At 51.6% G+C, this 21,219-nt stretch overlaps 1 protein-coding gene across 1 annotated transcript in view; it reads right to left on the bottom strand.

Moving 5' to 3' along the window:
* Positions 1-12,855, bottom strand: part of CAPN11 (calpain 11) — a 97,666-nt gene extending 84,811 nt beyond the window's left edge. The window contains exons 1-4 of the mRNA XM_075598815.1: positions 12,582-12,855; positions 10,232-10,301; positions 2,163-2,281; positions 1,599-1,732 (exon numbers count right to left, since the gene is read on the bottom strand). Coding sequence (XP_075454930.1) covers positions 1,599-1,732; positions 2,163-2,281; positions 10,232-10,301; positions 12,582-12,827 — 569 coding nt within the window. The 5' untranslated portion in view covers positions 12,828-12,855. The remainder of the gene's footprint in view (positions 1-1,598; positions 1,733-2,162; positions 2,282-10,231; positions 10,302-12,581) is intronic.
* Positions 12,856-21,219: the final 8,364 nt, after the last annotated feature.

The following is a 21,219-nucleotide window of genomic DNA, read 5'->3' as shown; positions in this document are numbered from 1 at the left end:
TCACACTCACCGAACCAAGCCACCAGGAGAAGCAGAGAACCATGAAATCCTGACCCAGACCAACATGGCGAGTACCAAACCACCAGCACTATACCACCCAGCAAATCCATACATCACACTCACCGGACCAAGCCACCAGGAGAAGAGAACCATGAAATCCTGACCCAGGCCAACATGGCAAGTACCAAACCACCGGCACTATACCCAGCAAATCCATTCATCACACTCACCGAACCAAGCCACTAGGAGAAGCAGGGAACCAAGAAATCCTCACCCAGGCCAACATGGCGAGTGCCAAACCACCAGCACTATACCCAGCAAATCCATTCATCACACTCACCGAACCAAGCCACCAGGAGAAGAGAACCATGAAATCCTCACCCAGGCCAACATGGCGAGTACAAAAGCACCAGCACTATACCCAGCAAATCCATTCATCACACTCACCGAACCAAGCCACCAGGAGAAGCAGAGAATCATGAAATTGTCACCCAAGCCAACATGGCGAGTACCAAACCACCAGCACTATACCCAGCAAATCCATTCATCACACTCACCGAACCAAGCCACCAGGAGAAGCAGAGAACCATGAAATCCTGACCCAGACCAACATGGCGAGTGCCAAACCACCGGCACTATACCAAGCAAATCCATTCATCACACTCACCGAACCAAGCCACCAGGAGAAGCAGAGAACCATGAAATCCTGACCCAGGCCAACATGGCAAGTACCAAACCACCGGCACTATACCCAGCAAATCCATTCATCACACTCACCGAACCAAGCCACTAGGAGAAGCAGGGAACCAAGAAATCCTCACCCAGGCCAACATGGCGAGTACCAAACCACCAGCACTATACCCAGCAAATCCATTCATCACACTCACCGAACCAAGCCACCAGGAGAAGAGAACCATGAAATCCTCACCCAGGCCAACATGGCGAGTACAAAAGCACCAGCACTATACCCAGCAAATCCATTCATCACACTCACCGAACCAAGCCACCAGGAGAAGCAGAGAATCATGAAATTGTCACCCAAGCCAACATGGCGAGTACCAAACCACCAGCACTATACCCAGCAAATCCATTCATCACACTCACCGAACCAAGCCACCAGGAGAAGCAGAGAACCATGAAATCCTGACCCAGACCAACATGGCGAGTGCCAAACCACCGGCACTATACCAAGCAAATCCATTCATCACACTCACCGAACCAAGCCACCAGGAGAAGCAGAGAACCATGAAATCCTGACCCAGACCAACATGGCGAGTACCAAACCACCAGCACTATACCCAGCAAATCCATTCATCACACTCACCGGACCAAGCCACCAGGAGAAGAAGAGAACCATGAAATCCTCACCCAAGCCAACATGGCGAGTACCAAACCACCAGCACTATACCACCCAGCAAATCCATTCATCACACTCACCGAACCAAGCCACCAGGAGAAGCAGAGAACCATGGAATCCTGACCCAGACCAAGATGGCGAGTACCAAACCACCAGCACTATACCCAGGAAGCAGTGCCCATGGAATGCCGTGAGTGTGTGTCAGGTGGCAGCAAGTCGTGTGGCTGTAGGTGGCACTCACTTGGCATATGCCTTCTCCAGCAGGGCGCTCCAGAACTCTGTGCCCTCCGCAGAATGTACAAAGACCAGCTCCCCATCCTTCACCGGCAAACGGTCATCTATCACCACGTCCACCCACTCACCAAACTGCCAGATCTGAAGGGAGGAAGGGGTTCAGAGCAAAGTGAGAGGGGAGGGGGGGGGGAGAGGGAGTAAGAGATAGAGAGGGAGGGAGAGAGAGTGGGGGGGGGAGAAAATGGAAGAGAGATGGGTAGAGAAAGTGATAGATGAGAGTTAAAGATGTTGAGAGTAAGAGACAACGAGAGTAGAGACAGAAGGGAGAGAACGAGAGGACAATGCATTTGAAGTCGGTCTGGCTGTTGGCAGAAGACATGGAACAGCAGAATATCACACGCCTTGGCACTGCCATTAGATGCTGGCCCAGCCGAGGGGTCACGTGTTCAGCCCTCACTGATCCAGAACAGGGGAGAAGGTTTTGCACTGTGCACTCGGAGAACAAGCCCTTCCCTGCCGGACCAGGTACATGTCTGTGTGGGATATAGCATTGGGAAGACTGCATCTGTACCTGGAAGTGGAATATCCCAGCATAGTCATCTTGGAAGCTCTGCCCATGGGGGACCACTCTGTGCAAGAGGTCCTCATTCAGAGTCAGGGAGCCAATGGCAGCCAGCAGCCAGCAGTCACCTGTACAGAATGTGCAGGGAGATACAGGGACATCAGCAGCAGCAGGGCGGGGGAAGGACTGGGAGACACAGGGACAGCAGCAGCAGGGCGGGGGAAGGACTGGGAGACACAGGGACAGCAGCAGCAGGGCGGGGGAAGGACTGGGAGACACAGGGACAGCAGCAGCAGGGCGGAAAAAAGGACTGGGAGACACAGGGACAGCAGCAGCAGGGCGGGGGAAGGACTGGGAGACACAGGGACAGCAGCAGCAGCAGGGCGGGGGAAGGACTGGGAGACACAGGGACAGCAGCAGCAGCAGGGCGGGGGAAGGACTGGGAGACACAGGGACAGCAGCAGCAGGGCGGGGGAAGGACTGGGAGACACAGGGACAGCAGCAGCAGGGCGGGGGAAGGACTGGGAGATACAGGGACAGCAGCAGCAGCAGGGCGGGGGAAGGACTGGGAGACACAGGGACAGCAGCAGCAGCAGGGCGGGGGAAGGACTGGGAGACACAGGGACAGCAGCAGGGCGGGGGAAGGACTGGGAGACACAGGGACAGCAGCAGCAGCAGGGCGGGGGAAGTACTGGGAGTACTGGGAGACACAGGGACAGCAGCAGCAGGGCAGAAAAAAGGACTGGGAGACACAGGGACAGCAGCAGCAGGGCGGGGGAAGGACTGGGAGACACAGGGACAGCAGCAGCAGGGCGGGGGAAGGACTGGGAGACAGGGACAGCAGCAGCAGGGCGGGGGAAGGACTGGGAGACACAGGGACAGCAGCAGCAGCAGGGCGGGGGAAGGACTGGGAGACACAGGGACAGCAGCAGGGCGGGGGAAGGACTGGGAGACACAGGGACAGCAGCAGCAGGGCGGGGGAAGGACTGGGAGACACAGGGACAGCAGCAGCAGCAGGGCGGGGGAAGGACTGGGAGACACAGGGACAGCAGCAGCAGGGCGGGGGAAGGACTGGGAGATACAGGGACAGCAGCAGCAGCAGGGCGGGGGAAGGACTGGGAGATACAGGGACAGCAGCAGCAGGGCGGGGGAAGGACTGGGAGACACAGGGACAGCAGCAGCAGCAGGGCGGGGGAAGGACTGGGAGACACAGGGACAGCAGCAGCAGTAGGGCGGGGGAAGGACTGGGAGACACAGGGACAGCAGCAGCAGTAGGGCGGGGGAAGGACTGGGAGACACAGGGACAGCAGCAGCAGGGCGGGGGAAGGACTGGGAGATACAGGGACAGCAGCAGCAGGGCGGGGGAAGGACTGGGAGACACAGGGACAGCAGCAGCAGCAGGGCGAGGGAAGGACTGGGAGACACAGGGACAGCAGCAGCAGGGCGGGGGAAGGACTGGGAGACACAGGGACAGCAGCAGCAGCAGGGCGGGGGAAGGACTGGGAGACACAGGGACAGCAGCAGCAGCAGGGCGGGGGAAGGACTGGGAGATACAGGGACAGCAGCAGCAGAGCGGGGGAAGGACTGGGAGATACAGGGACAGCAGCAGCAGCAGGGCGGGGGAAGGACTGGGAGACACAGGGACAGCAGCAGCAGCAGGGCGGGGGAAGGACTGGGAGACACAGGGACAGCAGCAGCAGGGCAGGGGAAGGACTGGGAGACACAGGGACAGCAGCAGCAGCAGGGCGGGGGAAGGACTGGGAGATACAGGGACAGCAGCAGCAGGGCGGGGGAAGGACTGGGAGACACAGGGACAGCAGCAGCAGGGCGGGGGAAGGCCTGGGAGACACAGGGACAGCAGCAGCAGCAGGGCGGGGGAAGGCCTGGGAGACACAGGGACAGCAGCAGCAGCAGGACGGGGGAAGGACTGGGAGACACAGGGACAGCAGCAGCAGGGCGGGGGAAGGACTGGGAGACACAGGGACAGCAGCAGCAGGGCGGGGGAAGGACTGGGAGACACAGGGACAGCAGCAGCAGGGCGGGGAAGGACTGGGAGACACAGGGACAGCAGCAGCAGCAGGGTGGGGGAAGGACTGGGAGATACAGGGATCCATTCCATCACACGGTTATCCTCTGAGAGGAGGGAGAGACTCTATAGAACATAGTCACTCATTGTTACTACAGCTCAACCCCCTTATAACGCTGTGCTTGGGGTCCAAAGAATCACATCGCGTTAGAAATAATGTACATTTGTATGCATTGTACAATAAACTATTTAAGACCCCAATAATCGTGTTGTCAAGTATTCATAAATACAAAAATTGGGAGCCACGCTTGCGTCGCGTTATAAGCGGATTCGCGTTGTAACGGATCGCGTTATAACGGGGTTGAGCTGTATTGTTATCACATGGGACCCTTTTTGTTTGCGTCACAGCAGAAGGGTCAGACTGGACGGGTCAGAGGCCTGTTCTATCCGTCCTATCGGCAGGGGGAGGACTAGAGTCCATTCTGTGTCACTGCATCACCCTGAGGTGGGTCGGACAGACTCAATGGGACATAGGTCCCTTCCGTCACTGTGTCACTCTGTGGTGGGAGGCAAGCTGGATACCATAGGTCTAGCCCAGGGGTGGCCAACCTGTGGCCCTTCTGTGCTTCATGTGTGGCTCCTAAAGGGGGAAAAATGGGGTCTCTGACGGATGAGAGACCATAGAGATATGGGAGAGGGGAAGCCAGAGCGCCCCCTAACCAGCTCCTCTCCTGAGCTCCTATGGACCAGCGACCCCTAGTGGGCTCCCAAGCAGCACAGGGTACAGTGAGTATATACCCCGTCTGCTGAGAGCTCCATGTGGTGCTGGCTGTGGGAACTGGAGTGCAAGGTAGGGACAATCACCCACTGCGCAGGTTGCCACACCGCTGCAGCAGGTTGCCACACCGCTGCGGCAGGTTGCCACACCGCTGCGGCAGTGTAACAGGGACTATCACTGTTTGAGAGCAACTGCCTCTAAATCCAGCAGCGAGCTGGTTAATTGCACACAGGCAATCAACCAGACTCCACCTGGCTGATTAGGGCTCTGAGAAAAGCCTCATGTGAGAAACAGGAGAGACATTTTCCTTAGCTCACAATTGGGCTGACATAAGGAGAAAGAGGACTGACCATAGTTTTCCCGAGCATACAACTATGCTGACAGAGGAGAAGAGTGTAAAGGGAGGGGGGGGGGGGGGGAATGATTTGGGGTGTCCCATAATTTCACAATATAATTCTTTCTAGGCTTCCTTAACCAAAACAAAGGTTGGAAGCCACTGATCTAAGGCTCGAAAATGTATTATTCCAATGAAACATCTCAGCCTGGAAAATACTAAGGATTATCTGGAACCAGGAGGATTAAATGATGTATTTAAAACATGCCAATATATACTGTATTCTGCAGAACAGGACAATGTCAGCTTCAAGGCAAACACAATACAATGAGCATACGCTGGGAGAGAAAGGAGGGAGGGACCTGTGCCAAAGAGCTTACAATCTAATAGATCTCAGTATCAGGGACAGAGGTATAATTCTCTATACGAGAAGTCAAGACCTATAAAAACATCCACATCACTTCTACTGCTACACACAGCTCTGCAATGCACGGAGGCAGTGAAAGAGTTAAGGATTCCTGAGCTGATCCCTGGTCTAAAATTAGCAACTAACCCTGAGCTTCCTCCCACATTACTGAGACCAAAGCCAGAACAGTGACCCGTCAGCTCCACGGCAGGTTACTGCAGAGATCCTGTGTCTGAGGGATCCCCACAGCAGGTTACTGCAGAGATACTGTATCTGAGGGATCCCCACAGCAGGTTACTGCAGAGATACTGTATCTGAGAGATCCCCACAGCAGGTTACTGCAGAGATACTGTATCTGAGGGATCCCCACAGCAGGTTACTGCAGAGATACTGTATCTGAGGGATCCCCACAGCAGGTTACTGCAGAGATACTGTATCTGAGGGATCCCCACAGCAGGTTACTGCAGAGATACTGTATCTGAGAGATACCCAGAGCAGGTTACTGCAGAGATACTGTATCTGAGAGATCCCCACAGCAGGTTACTGCAGAGATACTGTATCTGAGGGATCCCCACAGCAGGTTACTGCAGAGATACTGTATCTGAGAGATACCCAGAGCAGGTTACTGCAGAGATACTGTATCTGAGGGATCCCCACAGCAGGTTACTGCAGAGATACTGTATCTGAGAGATCCCCACAGCAGGTTACTGCAGAGATCCTGTATCTGAGGGATCCCCACAGCAGGTTACTGCAGAGATACTGTATCTGAGAGATCCCCACAGCAGGTTACTGCAGAGATACTGTATCTGAGAGATCCCCACAGCAGGTTACTGCAGAGATACTGTATCTGAGAGATCCCCACAGCAGGTTACTGCAGAGATACTGTATCTGAGAGATCCTCACAGCAGAAGGTACTGCAGAGATACTGTATCTGAGATCCCCACAGCAGGTTACTGCAGAGATACTGTATCTGAGATCCCCATAGCAGGTTACTGCAGAGATACTGTATCTGAGGGATCCTTACAGCAGAAGTTACTGCAGAGATCCTGTATCTGAGATCCCCACAGCAGGTTACTGCAGAGATACTGTATCTGAGAGATCCCCACAGCAGGTTACTGCAGAGATACTGTATCTGAGGGATCCCCACAGCAGGTTACTGCAGAGATACTGTATCTGAGAGATCCCCACAGCAGAAGTTACTGCAGAGATACTGTATCTGAGAGATCCCCACAGCAGGTTACTGCAGAGATACTGTATCTGAGAGATCCCCACAGCAGGTTACTGCAGAGATACTGTATCTGAGAGATCCCCACAGCAGGTTACTGCAGAGATACTGTATCGGAGTGATCCCCACAGCAGGTTACTGCAGAGATACTGTATCTGAGATCCCCACAGCAGAAGTTACTGCAGAGATACTGTATCTGAGAGATCCCCACAGCAGGTTACTGCAGAGATACTGTATCTGAGAGATCCTCACAGCAGAAGTTACTGCAGAGATACTGTATCTGAGAGATCCTCACAGCAGAAGTTACTGCAGAGAGACTGTATCGGAGTGATCCCCACAGCAGGTTACTGCAGAGATACTGTATCTGAGAGATCCTCACAGCAGAAGTTACTGCAGAGATACTGTATCTGAGAGATCCCCACAGCAGGTTACTGCAGAGATACTGTATCTGAGAGATCCCCACAGCAGGTTACTGCAGAGATACTGTATCTGAGAGATCCTCACAGCAGAAGTTACTGCAGAGCTACTGTATCTGAGAGATCCTCACAGCAGAAGTTACTGCAGAGAGACTGTATCGGAGTGATCCCCACAGCAGGTTACTGCAGAGATACTGTATCTGAGAGATCCTCACAGCAGAAGTTACTGCAGAGATACTGTATCTGAGATCCCCACAGCAGGTTACTGCAGAGATACTGTATCTGAGATCCCCACAGCAGGTTACTGCAGAGATACTGTATCTGAGAGATCCTCACAGTAGAAGTTACTGCAGAGATACTGTATCTGAGATCCCCACAGCAGGTTACTGCAGAGATACTGTATCTGAGATCCCCACAGCAGGTTACTGCAGAGATACTGTATCTGAGATCCCCACAGCAGGTTACTGCAGAGATACTGTATCTGAGAGATCCTCACAGCAGAAGTTACTGCAGAGATACTGTATCCGAGAGATCCCCACAGCTGGTTACTGCAGAGATACTGTATCTGAGATCCCTACAGCAGGTTACTGCAGAGATACTGTATCTGAAGGATCCCCACAGCAGGTTACTGCAAAGATACTGTATCTGAGAGATCCCCACAGCAGAGGTTACTGCAGTGATCCTGTATCTGAGAGATCCCCACAGCAGGTTACTGCAGAGATACTGTATCTGAGAGATCCCCACAGCAGGTTACTGCAGAGATCCTGTATCTGAGAGATCCCCACAGCAGATTACTGCAGAGTCCTGTATCTGAGAGATCCCCACAGCAAATTACTGCAGATATCCTGTATCTGAGAGATCCCCACAGCAGGTTACTGCAGAGATACTGTATCTGAGATCCCCACAGCAGGTTACTGCAGAGATACTGTATCTGAGATCCCCACAGCAGGTTACTGCAGAGATACTGTATCTGAGAGATCCCCACAGCAGGTTACTGCAGAGATACTGTATCTGAGATCCTCACAGCAGGTTACTGCAGAGATACTGTATCTGAGATCCCCACAGCAGGTTACTGCAGAGATCCTGTATCTGAGAGATCCCCACAGCAGGTTACTGCAGAGATACTGTATCTGAGATCCCCACAGCAGGTTACTGCAGAGATACTGTATCTGAGATCCCCACAGCAGGTTACTGCAGAGATACTGTATCTGAGATCCCCACAGCAGGTTACTGCAGAGATACTGTATCTGATATCCCCACAGCAGGTTACTGCAGAGATACTGTATCTGAGAGATCCTCACAGCAGAAGTTACTGCAGAGATCCTGTATCTGAGATCCCCACAGCAGGTTACTGCAGAGATACTGTATCTGAGATCCCCACAGCAGGTTACTGCAGAGATACTGTATCTGAGAGATCCCCACAGCAGGTTACTGCAGAGATCCTGTATCTGAGAGATCCCCACAGCAGGTTACTGCAGAGATCCTGTATCTGAGAGATCCCCACAGCAGGTTACTGCAGAGATCCTGTATCTGAGAGATCCCCACAGCAGGTTACTGCAGAGATCCTGTATCTGAGATCCCCACAGCAGGTTACTGCAGAGATACTGTATCTGAGATCCCCACAGCAGGTTACTGCAGAGATACTGTATCTGAGAGATCTCCACAGCAGGTTACTGCAGAGATCCTGTATCTGAGAGATCCCCACAGCAGGTTACTGCAGAGATCCTGTATCTGAGAGATCCCCACAGCAGGTTACTGCAGAGATCCTGTATCTGAGAGATCCCCACAGCAGAAGTCCCTCCCTGCTGTACTGAACAGGGCCCTCCTCTGCTAATCCCCATTACTCTCCCTGCTCAGGTCTTACTGCAGTTGGAACTGATGCAAAACGGTATCTGCAGGCCCTCAAATAATGTCATTTATAGGCGCTCTTATTTGGGGTAAACATACACTGGCGACACACTTTATTCGAGCTCGGCTAGTCCCACGAATTCGGGTATACCCGGGTGTATTGAGGTTTGTGACTGTTTTCTGCCCGAGTGCATTGAGGTATTTTCCATGCAGGGATTGAAGCATTTTATTCCCGCTGGCTGCAATACTGCACAGTATATATATATATACTGCATTACAATTCATGAATTTATGCCATCTGGTAGACACGCGAAGCATTGCAGCCTATTAAATCCTAATCATCATCATTTAACAGATCAGCCGCCCGTCAGCCAGGCATGAACCCAGGCTGGGAAGGCAAACGCAACGGGGCTTGTCAGAGGTGAGGAGCGGCGCATTCCAGGTATCTGCCAGGTACATACTGGGTATTTGCTCGAATAAAGTGTGTCAGTGCAGTAAGGGCCAAGTAAACCCCTGCCCAAACAGCTGGCAATCTGATGGTTATGATAGATGAATAAGTAGCAGTTGCGCACACACCCATGAGACAGTCATTGCACGGTACAGACTGTGTGTGTCTGCGCGCGTCCGCTCGTGTGTGCACGCGGGGTAAGTGAGTGTGGTGTACGGGTCCTGGTGTTTCTGTGCTACTCAAACTCCCCCATTAGATGGTGGCTTAGCAAAGCTTTCCTGCACCTCTGTGCTGCTCTGTCCCGCCTGCCTCTTCTCAGTCTCGCTGGTCTCTACTACTCCCTTATTAGAAGCTTCTCTCGCCGACGGCCCCTCTCTCGGGACAAGGACAGCAGGGACCCGGTGACTGACGGGGGACCAGTCTTCCCTCATCCATCTCGCCCTTCTCCAGTCTCCTAATCTCAGCCCAAAAAGACTAACGTGACCAGCGCACATCCAGGACATCTTGCTGTCCCCCCAACATCAGCACAAAGTGGGGGTCAGTCCTGTTAGATATGGCCCAGCGGGCGTCCGACATCGCAGCGTCAGTGCGACTCACCCAGCGCTCCCTGGCAGATGTCCGTCCTGGTCGCTCCTCCAACAATGAACTGAGGATCGTCCACGATGTCCTTAGGGAAGAGAATAACCCGGGTTATTGTCCCACTCATCACGCAAAGCTTGGGGGGGTTTTCTACGGGACAAAGGCACCTCAGGAGTTCGGTTACATCAGGTTAAATCGCCCGTAGAGGGAGCTTGACCTAATTGCAAACCTGTGGCGTCTAAACGGTTAGCTGCGAGCTCCAAGTTAGTTTGTAATTATAGAGTGTATAGTGTGTATAGAGTGTATAGAGTGTATAGAGTGTATAGAGTGTATAGAGTGTATAGAGTGTATAGAGTGTATAGAGTGTATAGAGTGTATAGAGTGTATAGTGTGTATAGTGTGTATAGTGTGTATAGAGTGTACAGAGTGTATAGTGTGTATAGTGTGTATAGAGTGTACAGTGTGTACAGTGTGTACAGTGTGTACAGTGTGTACAGTGTGTACAGTGTGTAGTGTGTACAGTGTGTAGTGTGTACAGTGTGCATAGAGTGCATAGTGTACAGTGTGTATAGAGTGTATAGAGTGTATAGTGTGTACAGTGTGTATAGTGTGTATAGTGTGTGTAGAGTGTATAGAGTGTATAGAGTGTATAGAGTGTATAGAGTGTATAGAGTGTATAGAGTGTATAGAGTGTATAGAGTGTATAGAGTGTACAGTGTGTACAGTGTGTACAGTGTGTACAGTGTGTAGTGTGTACAGTGTGCATAGAGTACATAGAGTGTACAGTGTGTATAGTGTGTATAGAGTATAGAGTGCATAGAGTGCATAGAGTGTACAGTGTGTATAGTGTGTATAGTGTGTATAGTGTGTATAGTGTGTATAGAGTGTATAGAGTGTACAGTGTGTATAGTGTGTATAGAGTGTATAGAGTGTACAGTGTGTATAGTGTGTATAGTGTGTATAGTGTGTATAGTGTGTATAGTGTGTATAGAGTGTACAGTGTGTATAGAGTGTACAGTGTGTGTATAGTGTGTATAGAGTGTACAGTGTGTATAGAGTGTATAGTGTACAGTGTGTATAGAGTGTATAGAGTGTATAGTGTGCACAGTGTGTACAGTGTGTACAGTGTGTATAGTGTGTATAGTGTGTACAGTGTGTACAGTGTGTACAGTGTGTACAGTGTGTACAGTGTGTATAGTGTGTACAGTGTGTACAGTGTGTACAGTGTGTACAGTGTGTACGGTGTGACATTTGTCAGGCCGAAACCTAGAACACAGGATACATTCTAACACATCCACTATAAATCATAGGCGGCAACTCCAGTCCCCAAGGGCCGGCAACGGGTCGTGTGTTCCGGATATCCCTGCTTCAGCACAGGCAGTGCAGTGAAGAATGAGCCACGGATTGCTCCTGTGCTGAAGCAGAGATATCCTGAGCACATGACCCGTTGGTGGCCCTTGGGGACTGGAGTGGGCCGCTCGTGCTAGAAGAAGTGGTGGAGAACACACTGAATCGCTGGATGTTTCTGTTATATTGTAACTTCAGGTTCTGCGGATGAATGGAACTGCATCCCAAACAATACAAATGTTTTAAGGCCGAACATTGCTTTTGATGTATATATAAGCACCCCCCCCCCCCCCAGGTGCTCAGGGGAATACTGTACAGGTACATTCACCTGTATGTGGTAACGTGCTGTGTGATAACGAATAAAAGACTCGGTCGGGGAGGTATAGGACCTTTGGTGACCTTTTAGTTAGTATTGTATCTCGAGACCATGGAGTCCTCGCCTGCTATACATTATACACTGAATGCGTGCAACGCGCGGGAATCTTTCTGTGGCCCCTGGGGACACACGCACGCATGTTACATTCAGATGTAACCAGACTTCCGTTCACCAACACGAGGACAACCAAGCAGAAGAGGACAACCAAGCAGAAGTCCGGTCCGCGACTCTGGTACAACGTGTATTGGGGCCCGGGAAGATTAACCCTGTGTGGGGGTCCATGCATGGGAACCCCTGCACTGTTAATCCTCCGATTGATCGCGCTGGCCGTGCAATAACCCCCAATACCTGATCTCCGTCCGCTCCCGTCCGACCCCCTTGATGAGCGAATGGAGGAGTTATTCTCCACAGCTCCAAAACGGGCTGGAACTGTCCCACGCCCTCGATGACGTAGATTACCGAATCTGGTCCTATTGTGTTCCCTCTCGTGATGTAGATACCCAAATCCGGTCATCCACGTCATGAGGGGGTTAGACATTGCTGGGGCAGGTCCCCAGGAACCCCCATACCTCCTCTCCGTCCACTCATCACGGGGTTGGACAGGAGCCAACATGGTGAAGGGTGTCCCCGGGACCCCAGACTCACCGAGGGGCGCTTCCAGCGCACGCCCTGCACCTTGCTGGACCCGGGCCCCAGCTCCTTGAAGCCCAGGGTGGAGGTGACCGCGGGAAACTTGGGGTCTTCGAAGAGGGAGCCGCTCTCCAGGCACTGCTGTCTCAGGCCCTCGTAGTCCTGGTTCAGGTACGGCACACAGGAGTCATGCTGCCCCACGCCGGCCGCCTTCAGGCGGTCAATCTGTAACTTGGATGCTATGCCTCCGAATGGCATCATGCCGGCCACTGAGGGGGGAGAGAGACAGGGTGAGTGAGGGGGGGAGGAGAGAGACAGGGTGAGTGAGGGGGAGAGGAGAGAGACAGGGTGAGTGAGGGGGGGAGGAGAGAGACAGGGTGAGTGAGGGGGGAGGGGAGATAGGTGCAGAGAGAGTGAGTGAGGGGGGAGAGAGGCGCAGAGAGTGAGTGAGGGGGAGGAGAGAGACGCAGAGAGTGAGTGAGGGGGGAGAGACGCAGAGAGTGAGTGAGGGGGGGAGAGAGGCGCAGAGAGTGAGTGAGGGGGAGGAGAGAGGAGCAGAGTGTGAGTGAGGGGGAGGAGAGAGGCGCAGAGAGTGAGTGAGGGGGGAGAGAGGTGCAGAGAGTGAGTGAGGGGGGGAGAGAGGCGCAGAGAGTGAGTGAGGGGGGAAGAGGCGCAGAGAGTGAGTGAGGGGGAGGAGAGAGGCGCAGAGAGTGAGTGAGGGGGAGGAGAGAGGCGCAGAGAGTGAGTGAGGAGGAGGAGAGAGGCGCAGAGAGTGAGTGAGGGGGAGGAGAGAGGCGCAGAGAATGAGTGAGGGGGAGGAGAGAGGCGCAGAGAATGAGTGAGGGGGAGGAGAGAGGCGCAGAGAGTGAGTGAGGGGGAGGAGAGAGGAGCAGAGTGTGAGTGAGGGGGAGGAGAGAGGCGCAGAGAGTGAGTGAGGGGGGAGAGAGGCGCAGAGAGTGAGACAGGGGGGAGAGGCGCAGAGAGTGAGTGAGGGGGGGAGAGGCGCAGAGAGTGAGTGAGGGGGGGAGAGGCGCAGAGAATGAGTGAGGGGGAGGAGAGAGGCGCAGAGAGTGAGTGAGGGGGGAGAGGCGCAGAGAGTGAGTGAGGGGGGGAGAGGCGCAGAGAGTGAGTGAGGGGGAGGAGAGAGGCGCAGAGAGTGAGTGAGGAGGAGGAGAGAGGCGCAGAGAGTGAGTGAGGGGGAGGAGAGAGGCGCAGAGAATGAGTGAGGGGGAGGAGAGAGGCGCAGAGAGTGAGTGAGGGGGAGGAGAGAGGAGCAGAGTGTGAGTGAGGGGGAGGAGAGAGGAGCAGAGTGTGAGTGAGGGGGAGGAGAGAGGCGCAGAGAGTGAGTGAGGGGGGAGAGAGGCGTAGAGAGTGAGTGAGGGGGGAGAGAGGCGCAGAGAGTGAGTGAGGGGGAGAGAGGCGCAGAGAGTGAGTGAGGGGGGAGGAGAGAGGCGCAGAGAGTGCGTGAGGGGGAGGAGAGAGGCGCAGAGAGTGAGGGGGGAGAGAGGTGCAGAGAGTGAGTGAGGGGGAGGAGAGAGGCGCAGAGAGTGAGGGGGAGGAGTGAGGCGCAGTGAGTGAGGGGGGAGAGAGGCGCAGAGAGTGACTGAGGGGAGGAGAGGCGCAGAGAGTGAGTGAGGGGGAGGAGAGAGGTGCAGAGAGTGAGGGGGAGGAGTGAGTCGCAGTGAGTGAGGGGGGAGAGAGGCGCAGAGAGTGAGTGAGGGGAGGAGAGGTGCAGAGAGAGTGAGTGAGGGGGAGGAGAGAGGCTCAGAGAGTGAGTGAGGGGGAGGAGAGAGGCGCAGAGAGAGTGAGTGAGGGGGAGGAGAGAGGCGCAGAGAGAGTGAGTGAGAGGGAGGAGAGAGGCGCAGAGAGAGTGAGTGAAGGGGAGGAGAGAGGCGCAGAGAGTGAGTGAGGGGGAGGAGAGAGGCGCAGAGAGTGAGTGAGGGGGGAGAGAGGCGCAGAGAGTGAGTGAGGGGGAGGAGAGAGGCGCAGAGAGTGAGTGAGGGGGAGGAGAGAGGCGCAGGGTGTGAGTGAGGGGGAGGAGAGAGGCGCAGGGAGTGAGTGAGGGGGAGTAGAGAGGCGCAGAGAGTGAGTGAGGGGGAGGAGAGAGGCGCAGAGAGAGTGAGTGAGGGGGAGGAGAGAGGCGCAGAGAGAGTGAGTGAGGGGGAGGAGAGAGGCGCAGAGAGAGTGAGTGAGGGGGGAGTTAGGCGCAGAGAGAATGAGTGAGGGGGAGGAGAGAGGCGCAGAGAGAATGAGTGAGGGGGAGGAGAGAGGCGCAGAGAGAGAGAGTGAGGGGGAGGAGAGAGGCGCAGAGAGAGAGAGTGAGGGGGAGGAGAGAGGCGCAGAGAGAGTGAGTGAGGGGGAGAAGAGAGGTGCAGAGAGTGAGTGAGGGGGAGAAGAGGCGCAGAGAGTGAGTGAGGGGGAGAAGAGAGGCGTAGAGAGTGAGTGAGGGGGAGGAGGGAGGCGCAGAGAGTGAGTGAGGGGGAGGAGAGAGGCGCAGAGAGTGAGTGAGGGGGAGGAGAGAGGCGCAGAAAGTGAGTGAGGGGAGGAGAGAGGCGCAGAGAGTGAGTGAAGGGGAGAGAGTGAGGAGGGAGGAGAGAGGCGCAGAGAGTGAGTGAGGGGGAGGAGAGAGACGCAGAGAGTGAGTGAGGGGTGGAGAGAGGCGCAGAGAGTGAGTGAGGGGGGGAGAGAGGCACAGAGAGTGAGTGAGGGGGAGGAGAGAGGCGCAGGGAGTGAGTGAGGGGGAGGAGAGAGGCACAGGGAGTGAGTGAGGGGGAGGAGAGAGGCGCAGGGAGTGAGTGAGGAGGAGGAGAGAGGCGCAGGGAGTGAGTGATGGGGAGGGGGGAGGAGAGGGACAGGGGAGCGGGGTCAGAACAAGTAAGTTGAATAGTTTTTTTCTCACAGAGCTGTTTGCTACACAAACTACAAAGGGGCGATCATAAAAAAAATCTTAATCTTCTAAAATGAGGTTTATGAATGTTAGAGAGAGAGTGTGACGAAAATGGGGGTAATCAGCGCATTAATAAAAGCAGGTTGCTCGGCTGGTTACCCCTATTTCGTATTGGGGATGAAGGGGTTAATTTTTCATGCACTATACATGTATTATTTTTTCCTCTGTCCCTTGTTGTCCCCTTTTTGCAGGATTGTATGTGCTTGCAGTATAGTACACCCCAAGCACACACATATGAAAAATATAATTGGGAGATAAGGGGAACATGTATTTTCAATAAAGTGTATTTTTGCTGCAGGTTTTAAAAGGGACAAGCAGGAGGAAGTTTTTTTCTTTCTCTCCGGTCATTAAAATGCACACAAGAACCAAATGTTTTGACACCTATGAACTGGGTCACTTTCCTATGCAGGCTTCAAAGGTAACATGCTGGGCCAACGCCTGTGAGTCTCTGCATATGAAAGCCACAGAGTCAGGTGGGTGTGAATTGGCCAGATGGATGCTAAATAGGAAATCCTGTTTACCATCTGGGCTAACTCACCCCCTGAGTTTCCCTTCCAGCCTGAGAGAGGCCAGGTAAAGAGGGGAGTGCACATATGCTAATTAGCCAAGGTGGCATTGTCGCACAGACTGTGTGAACAGGAAATCCCTAGAGTGCCCACTCTCCAAACTGTGGGCAAGTAGGGGATTGGGGAATGAGAAAATTCCCATGAGGGGGATTTGGTGGGTATGTTGGAGATAGGCTTTCAAACCCTATATACATCCCCCCCAGGCTATCCCCATTGTCTTTCGTTTTCCATTCTACAGTGTGAGCGGATTTCCATCACGCTTCTCATAGCGGATAAGAGCAACAACAACCCTGGGACGCAAAGAGTCTTATCACCATCGGAACCAAGAACATAACTCTGCACCAGGACTCCGTTATTGCAAGATAGGAGAAAGGAAGAGGCGCACAAATTGTAGTGGAATCAAATGATTTCAAATGTATTAATGCATCAGAGCTAACAATGGTAACGTTTCAGGACAAGCAGTTCCTTCCTCAGACCAGGGGGTGTTTGGTCTGAGGAAGGGACTGCTTGTCCTGAAACGTTACCATTGTTAGCTCTGATGCATTAATACATTTGAAATCATTTGATTCCACTACAGTTTGTGTGCCTCTTCCTTTCTCCTATCTTGCTATTACTTTGGATCCAGCTTTGGGACGCCAGGATCAACGGAAGGTGAGCACCAAATGTAAACTCCTTGAGAAATTATTTCTTTAAAACAGTGGTGTGCCACCTATAATCTCCTTTGTAGGACTCCGTTATTGCAATAGGTAAGTAGAGGGGGGCAACGTTTTGGGGATGAACCCCTTCTGGCCCGTTCCCCACAGTCGATTAGACCACAGGTACTTCCCTCTCTCCAATTCCTAACCTCCAAACAAATTCACACCAAGGGGAATAAAAAGATTAAAGCAGCAAATACGGGGTTAAGCCCAAGTCTCTCCACTGAGATGAAAACAAAACACACACAGTGGTGTTCCTTAAACAGTCCAGATCAAACAGATAAGGCTCCCACAGAGCCCCACTGTCCCTGATCAGAGACCGAAAACCGCCCAAGGATCAATGTGATCTGAAACAGGAGTCGGGTACAGCAAGCTCACCAATTGTCAGAAACACTGGAGAAATGCGGTCAGACTCGTCGCAGCTGTTTTTCTGCTTACCCTCCCCCTCCTCACTTTCTTCCCTACCATTGTTACACCCCCTCCACCCCCCCCTGCCTCCCCCCTATCCACCTCCTCCATTTTTACCCCTTTCCCTTAGGTGCTATTTAGCACTTTAAATAAGGCCTAATATTATTAAATAAGAATAAGAATTATTAAATATTCTTTGCAGATTATCGGTTTTTGTGTGCTGGGAACTATTTTCTACAATTCAATCTGTCGTTTTGTTCTCCAATGCAACTACAACACACATCACTGCGAAATGCTCAAAGAACTAGATTGGTCATCACTAGAGTCTAGGCGCAAAGTTCACCTTTCCTGTCTCACCCTCAAATACTTTCTGGGCAAAATACCCAGCTACCTGAACAAGCTCCTCACCCCTACCACATGCAGCACCTATCACCTGAGATCAGACTCCAAAAGACTGTTCATGGTCCCAAGGTTCAGCAAAGTATCCGGACGCTCCTCCTTCTCTTACCGTGCACCCCAAAACTGGAACAACCTACCGGAGACTCTTACATCCGCCACCAGTCTAAGTTCTTTCCTAACTAAAGCGGTCTCACATTTTAATCTGATCTGTAACATATGCATATAATATATATTATCTCTAACTGTGCATGCAATGTCTTGTATATAATGTATACCCTGCTCACTTAGTGTAACTATGTATTTGTAACCATATAATTTTCATCATAACTCTGTGCCCAGGACATGCGTGAGAACGAGCGGTAACCCTCCCTGTATTACTGCTTGTAACACATGTTATAACCCTGTGCCCAGCACATACGTGAGAACGGGAGGTAACTCTCACTGTATTACTTCCTGTAACACATGTTATAACTCTGTGCCCAGGGACATGCGTGAGAACGAGCGGTAACTCTCACTGTATTACTTCCTGTAACAAGTTTATAACTCTGTGCCCAGGACATGCGTGAGAAAGAGAGGTAACTCTCACTGTATTACTTCCTGTAACACGTTATAACTCTGTGCCCAGGACATACGTGAGAACGAGAGGTAACTCTCACTGTATTACTTCCTGTAACACATGTTATAACTCTGTGCCCAGGACATGCGTGAGAAAGAGAGGTAACTCTCACTGTATTACTGCCTGTAACACATGTTATATTTCTGTGCCCAGGACATGCGTGAGAACTAGAGGTAACTCTCACTGTATTACTTCCTGGTAACACGTTATAAGTCTGTGCCCAGGACATGCGTGAGAACGAGAGGTAACTCTCACTGTATTACTGCTTGTAACACATGTTATAACCCTGTGCCCAGCACATACGTGAGAACGGGAGCTAACTTTCACTGTATTACTTCCTGATAACACGTTATAACTCTTTGCCCAGGACATGCGTGAGAACGAGAGGTAACTCTCACTGTATTACTGCCTGTAACACATGTTATAACTCTGTGCCCAGGACATGCGTGAGAACGAGAGGTTACTCTCACTGTATTACTGCCTGTAACACGTTATAACTCTTTGCCCAGGACATGCGTGAGAACGAGGTAACTCTCACTTTATTACTGCCTGTAACATGTTTATAACTCTGTGCCCAGGACATACGTGAGAACGAGAGGTAACTCTCACTGTATTACTTCCTGTAACACATGTTATAACTCTGTGCCAAGGACATGCGTGAGAACGAGAGGTAACTCTCACTGTATTACTGCCTGTAACACATGTTATAACCCTGTGCCCAGCACATACGTGAGAACGGGAGCTAACTTTCACTGTATTACTTCCTGGTAACACGTTATAACTCTTTGCCCAGGACATGCGTGAGAACGAGAGGTAACTCTCACTGTATTACTGCCTGTAACACACGTTATAACTCTGTGCCCAGGACATGCGTGAGAACGAGAGGTTACTCTCACTGTATTACTGCCTGTAACACGTTATAACTCTTTGCCCAGGACATGCGTGAGAACGAGGTAACTCTCACTTTATTACTGCCTGTAACATGTTTATAACTCTGTGCCCAGGACATACGTGAGAACGAGAGGTAACTCTCACTGTATTACTGCCTGTAACACATGTTATAACTCTGTGCCCAGGACATGCGTGAGAACGAGAGGTAACTCTCACTGTATTACTTCCTGTAACACGTTATAACTCTGTGCCCAGGACATGCGTGACAACGAGAGGTACCTCTCACTGTATTACTGCCTGTAACACGTTATAACTCTGTGCCCAGGACACGCGTGAGAACGAGAGGTAACTCTCACTGTATTACTTCCTGTAACACATGTTATAACTCTGTGCCCAGGACATGCGTGAGAACGAGAGGTAACTCTCACTGTATTACTGCCTGTAACACGTTATAACTCTGTGCCCAGGACATGCGTGAGAACGAGAGGTAACTCTCACTGTATTACTGCCTGTAACACGTTATAACTCTGTGCCCAGGACATGCGTGAGAACGAGAGGTAACTCTCACTGTATTACTTCCTGTAACACGTTATAACTCTGTGCCCAGGACATGCGTGAGAACGAGAGGTAACTCTCACTGTATTACTGCCTGTAACACATGTTATAACTCTGTGCCCAGGACATGCGTGAGAACGAGAGGTAACTCTCACTGTATTACTGCCTGTAACACGTTATAACTCTGTGCCCAGGACATGCGTGAGAACGAGAGGTAACTCTCACTGTATTACTGCCTGTAACACGTTATAACTCTGTGCCCAGGACATGCGTGAAAACGAGAGGTAACTCTCACTGTATTACTTCCTGTAACACACGTTATAACTCTGTGCCCAGGACATGTGTGAGAACGAGAGGTAACTCTCACTGTATTACTGCCTGTAACACGTGTTATAACTCTGTGCCCAGGACATGCGTGAGAACGAGAGGTAACTCTCACTGTATTACTTCCTGTAACAAGTTTATAACTCTGTGCCCAGGACATGCGTGAGAACGAGAGGTAACTCTCACTGTATTACAGCCTGTAACACGTTATAACTCTGTGCCCAGGACATGCGTGAGAATGAGCGGTAACTCTCACTGTATTACTGCCTGTAACACATGTTATAACTCTGTGCCCAGGACATGCGTGAGAACGAGAGGTAACTCTCACTGTATTACTTCCTGTAACACGTTATAACTCTGTGCCCAGGACATGCGTGAGAACGAGAGGTAACTCTCACTGTATTACTTCCTGTAACACGTTATAACTCTGTGCCCAGGACATGCGTGAGAACGAGAGGTAACTCTCACTGTGTTACTACCTGTAACACGTTATAACTCTGTGCCCAGGACATGCGTGAGAGCGAGAGGTAACTCTCACTGTATTACTTCCTGTAACACGTTATAACTCTGTGCCCAGGACATGCGTGAGAACGAGTGAGAACTCTCACTGTATTACTTCCTGTAACACGTTATAACTCTGTGCCCAGGACATGCGTGAGAGCGAGCGGTAACTCTCACTGTATTACTGCCTGTAACACGTTATAACTCTGTGCCCAGGACATGCGTGAGAACGAGAAGTAACTCTCACTGTATTACTTCCTGGTAACATATACATACATACATATACATACATACAGTATATATGTTCAACAAAAGTATGTTTCTCAGATCTTTGTGATTGGCTTTGTAGAGCCTCACATATTGCTAAGAGACTTTGGTTACAAATGGTGGAAGTCAAACTTCTCTCCATGGATCATTGGGTAAGTTCCTTCTCCTTCAAAAGACAAATTTAAATACTATGGGGGAAGATTCCCTAAAATGCTGACGCTCCCCCAATCCGGTGTTACCGGCCAACTAAGTGAATACCACGAATCGGCGCGCGGAGAATTCCTGCCGATATCTCGCACAAGTTGTGCCCCCGTTCCCTAAACCGCTACAAATAGGAGAAGACGTGTTATTTATATCTTCCTAACCCCTTCATGTATATTTATTATATGCTGGAATATACATACAACCCTTATGTCCAACATTAAGCAGGTCAAGAAATATATAGGTTTTTTATCACTTTTACCCACCATAACTTAACTAAGTA

This window comes from Ascaphus truei, chromosome 4 (assembly GCF_040206685.1).
Source record: "Ascaphus truei isolate aAscTru1 chromosome 4, aAscTru1.hap1, whole genome shotgun sequence".
Taxonomy (NCBI): domain Eukaryota; kingdom Metazoa; phylum Chordata; class Amphibia; order Anura; family Ascaphidae; genus Ascaphus; species Ascaphus truei.
Note: the sequence above shows the minus strand (reverse complement) of the source record. Positions and strands in the feature narration are given on the sequence as shown.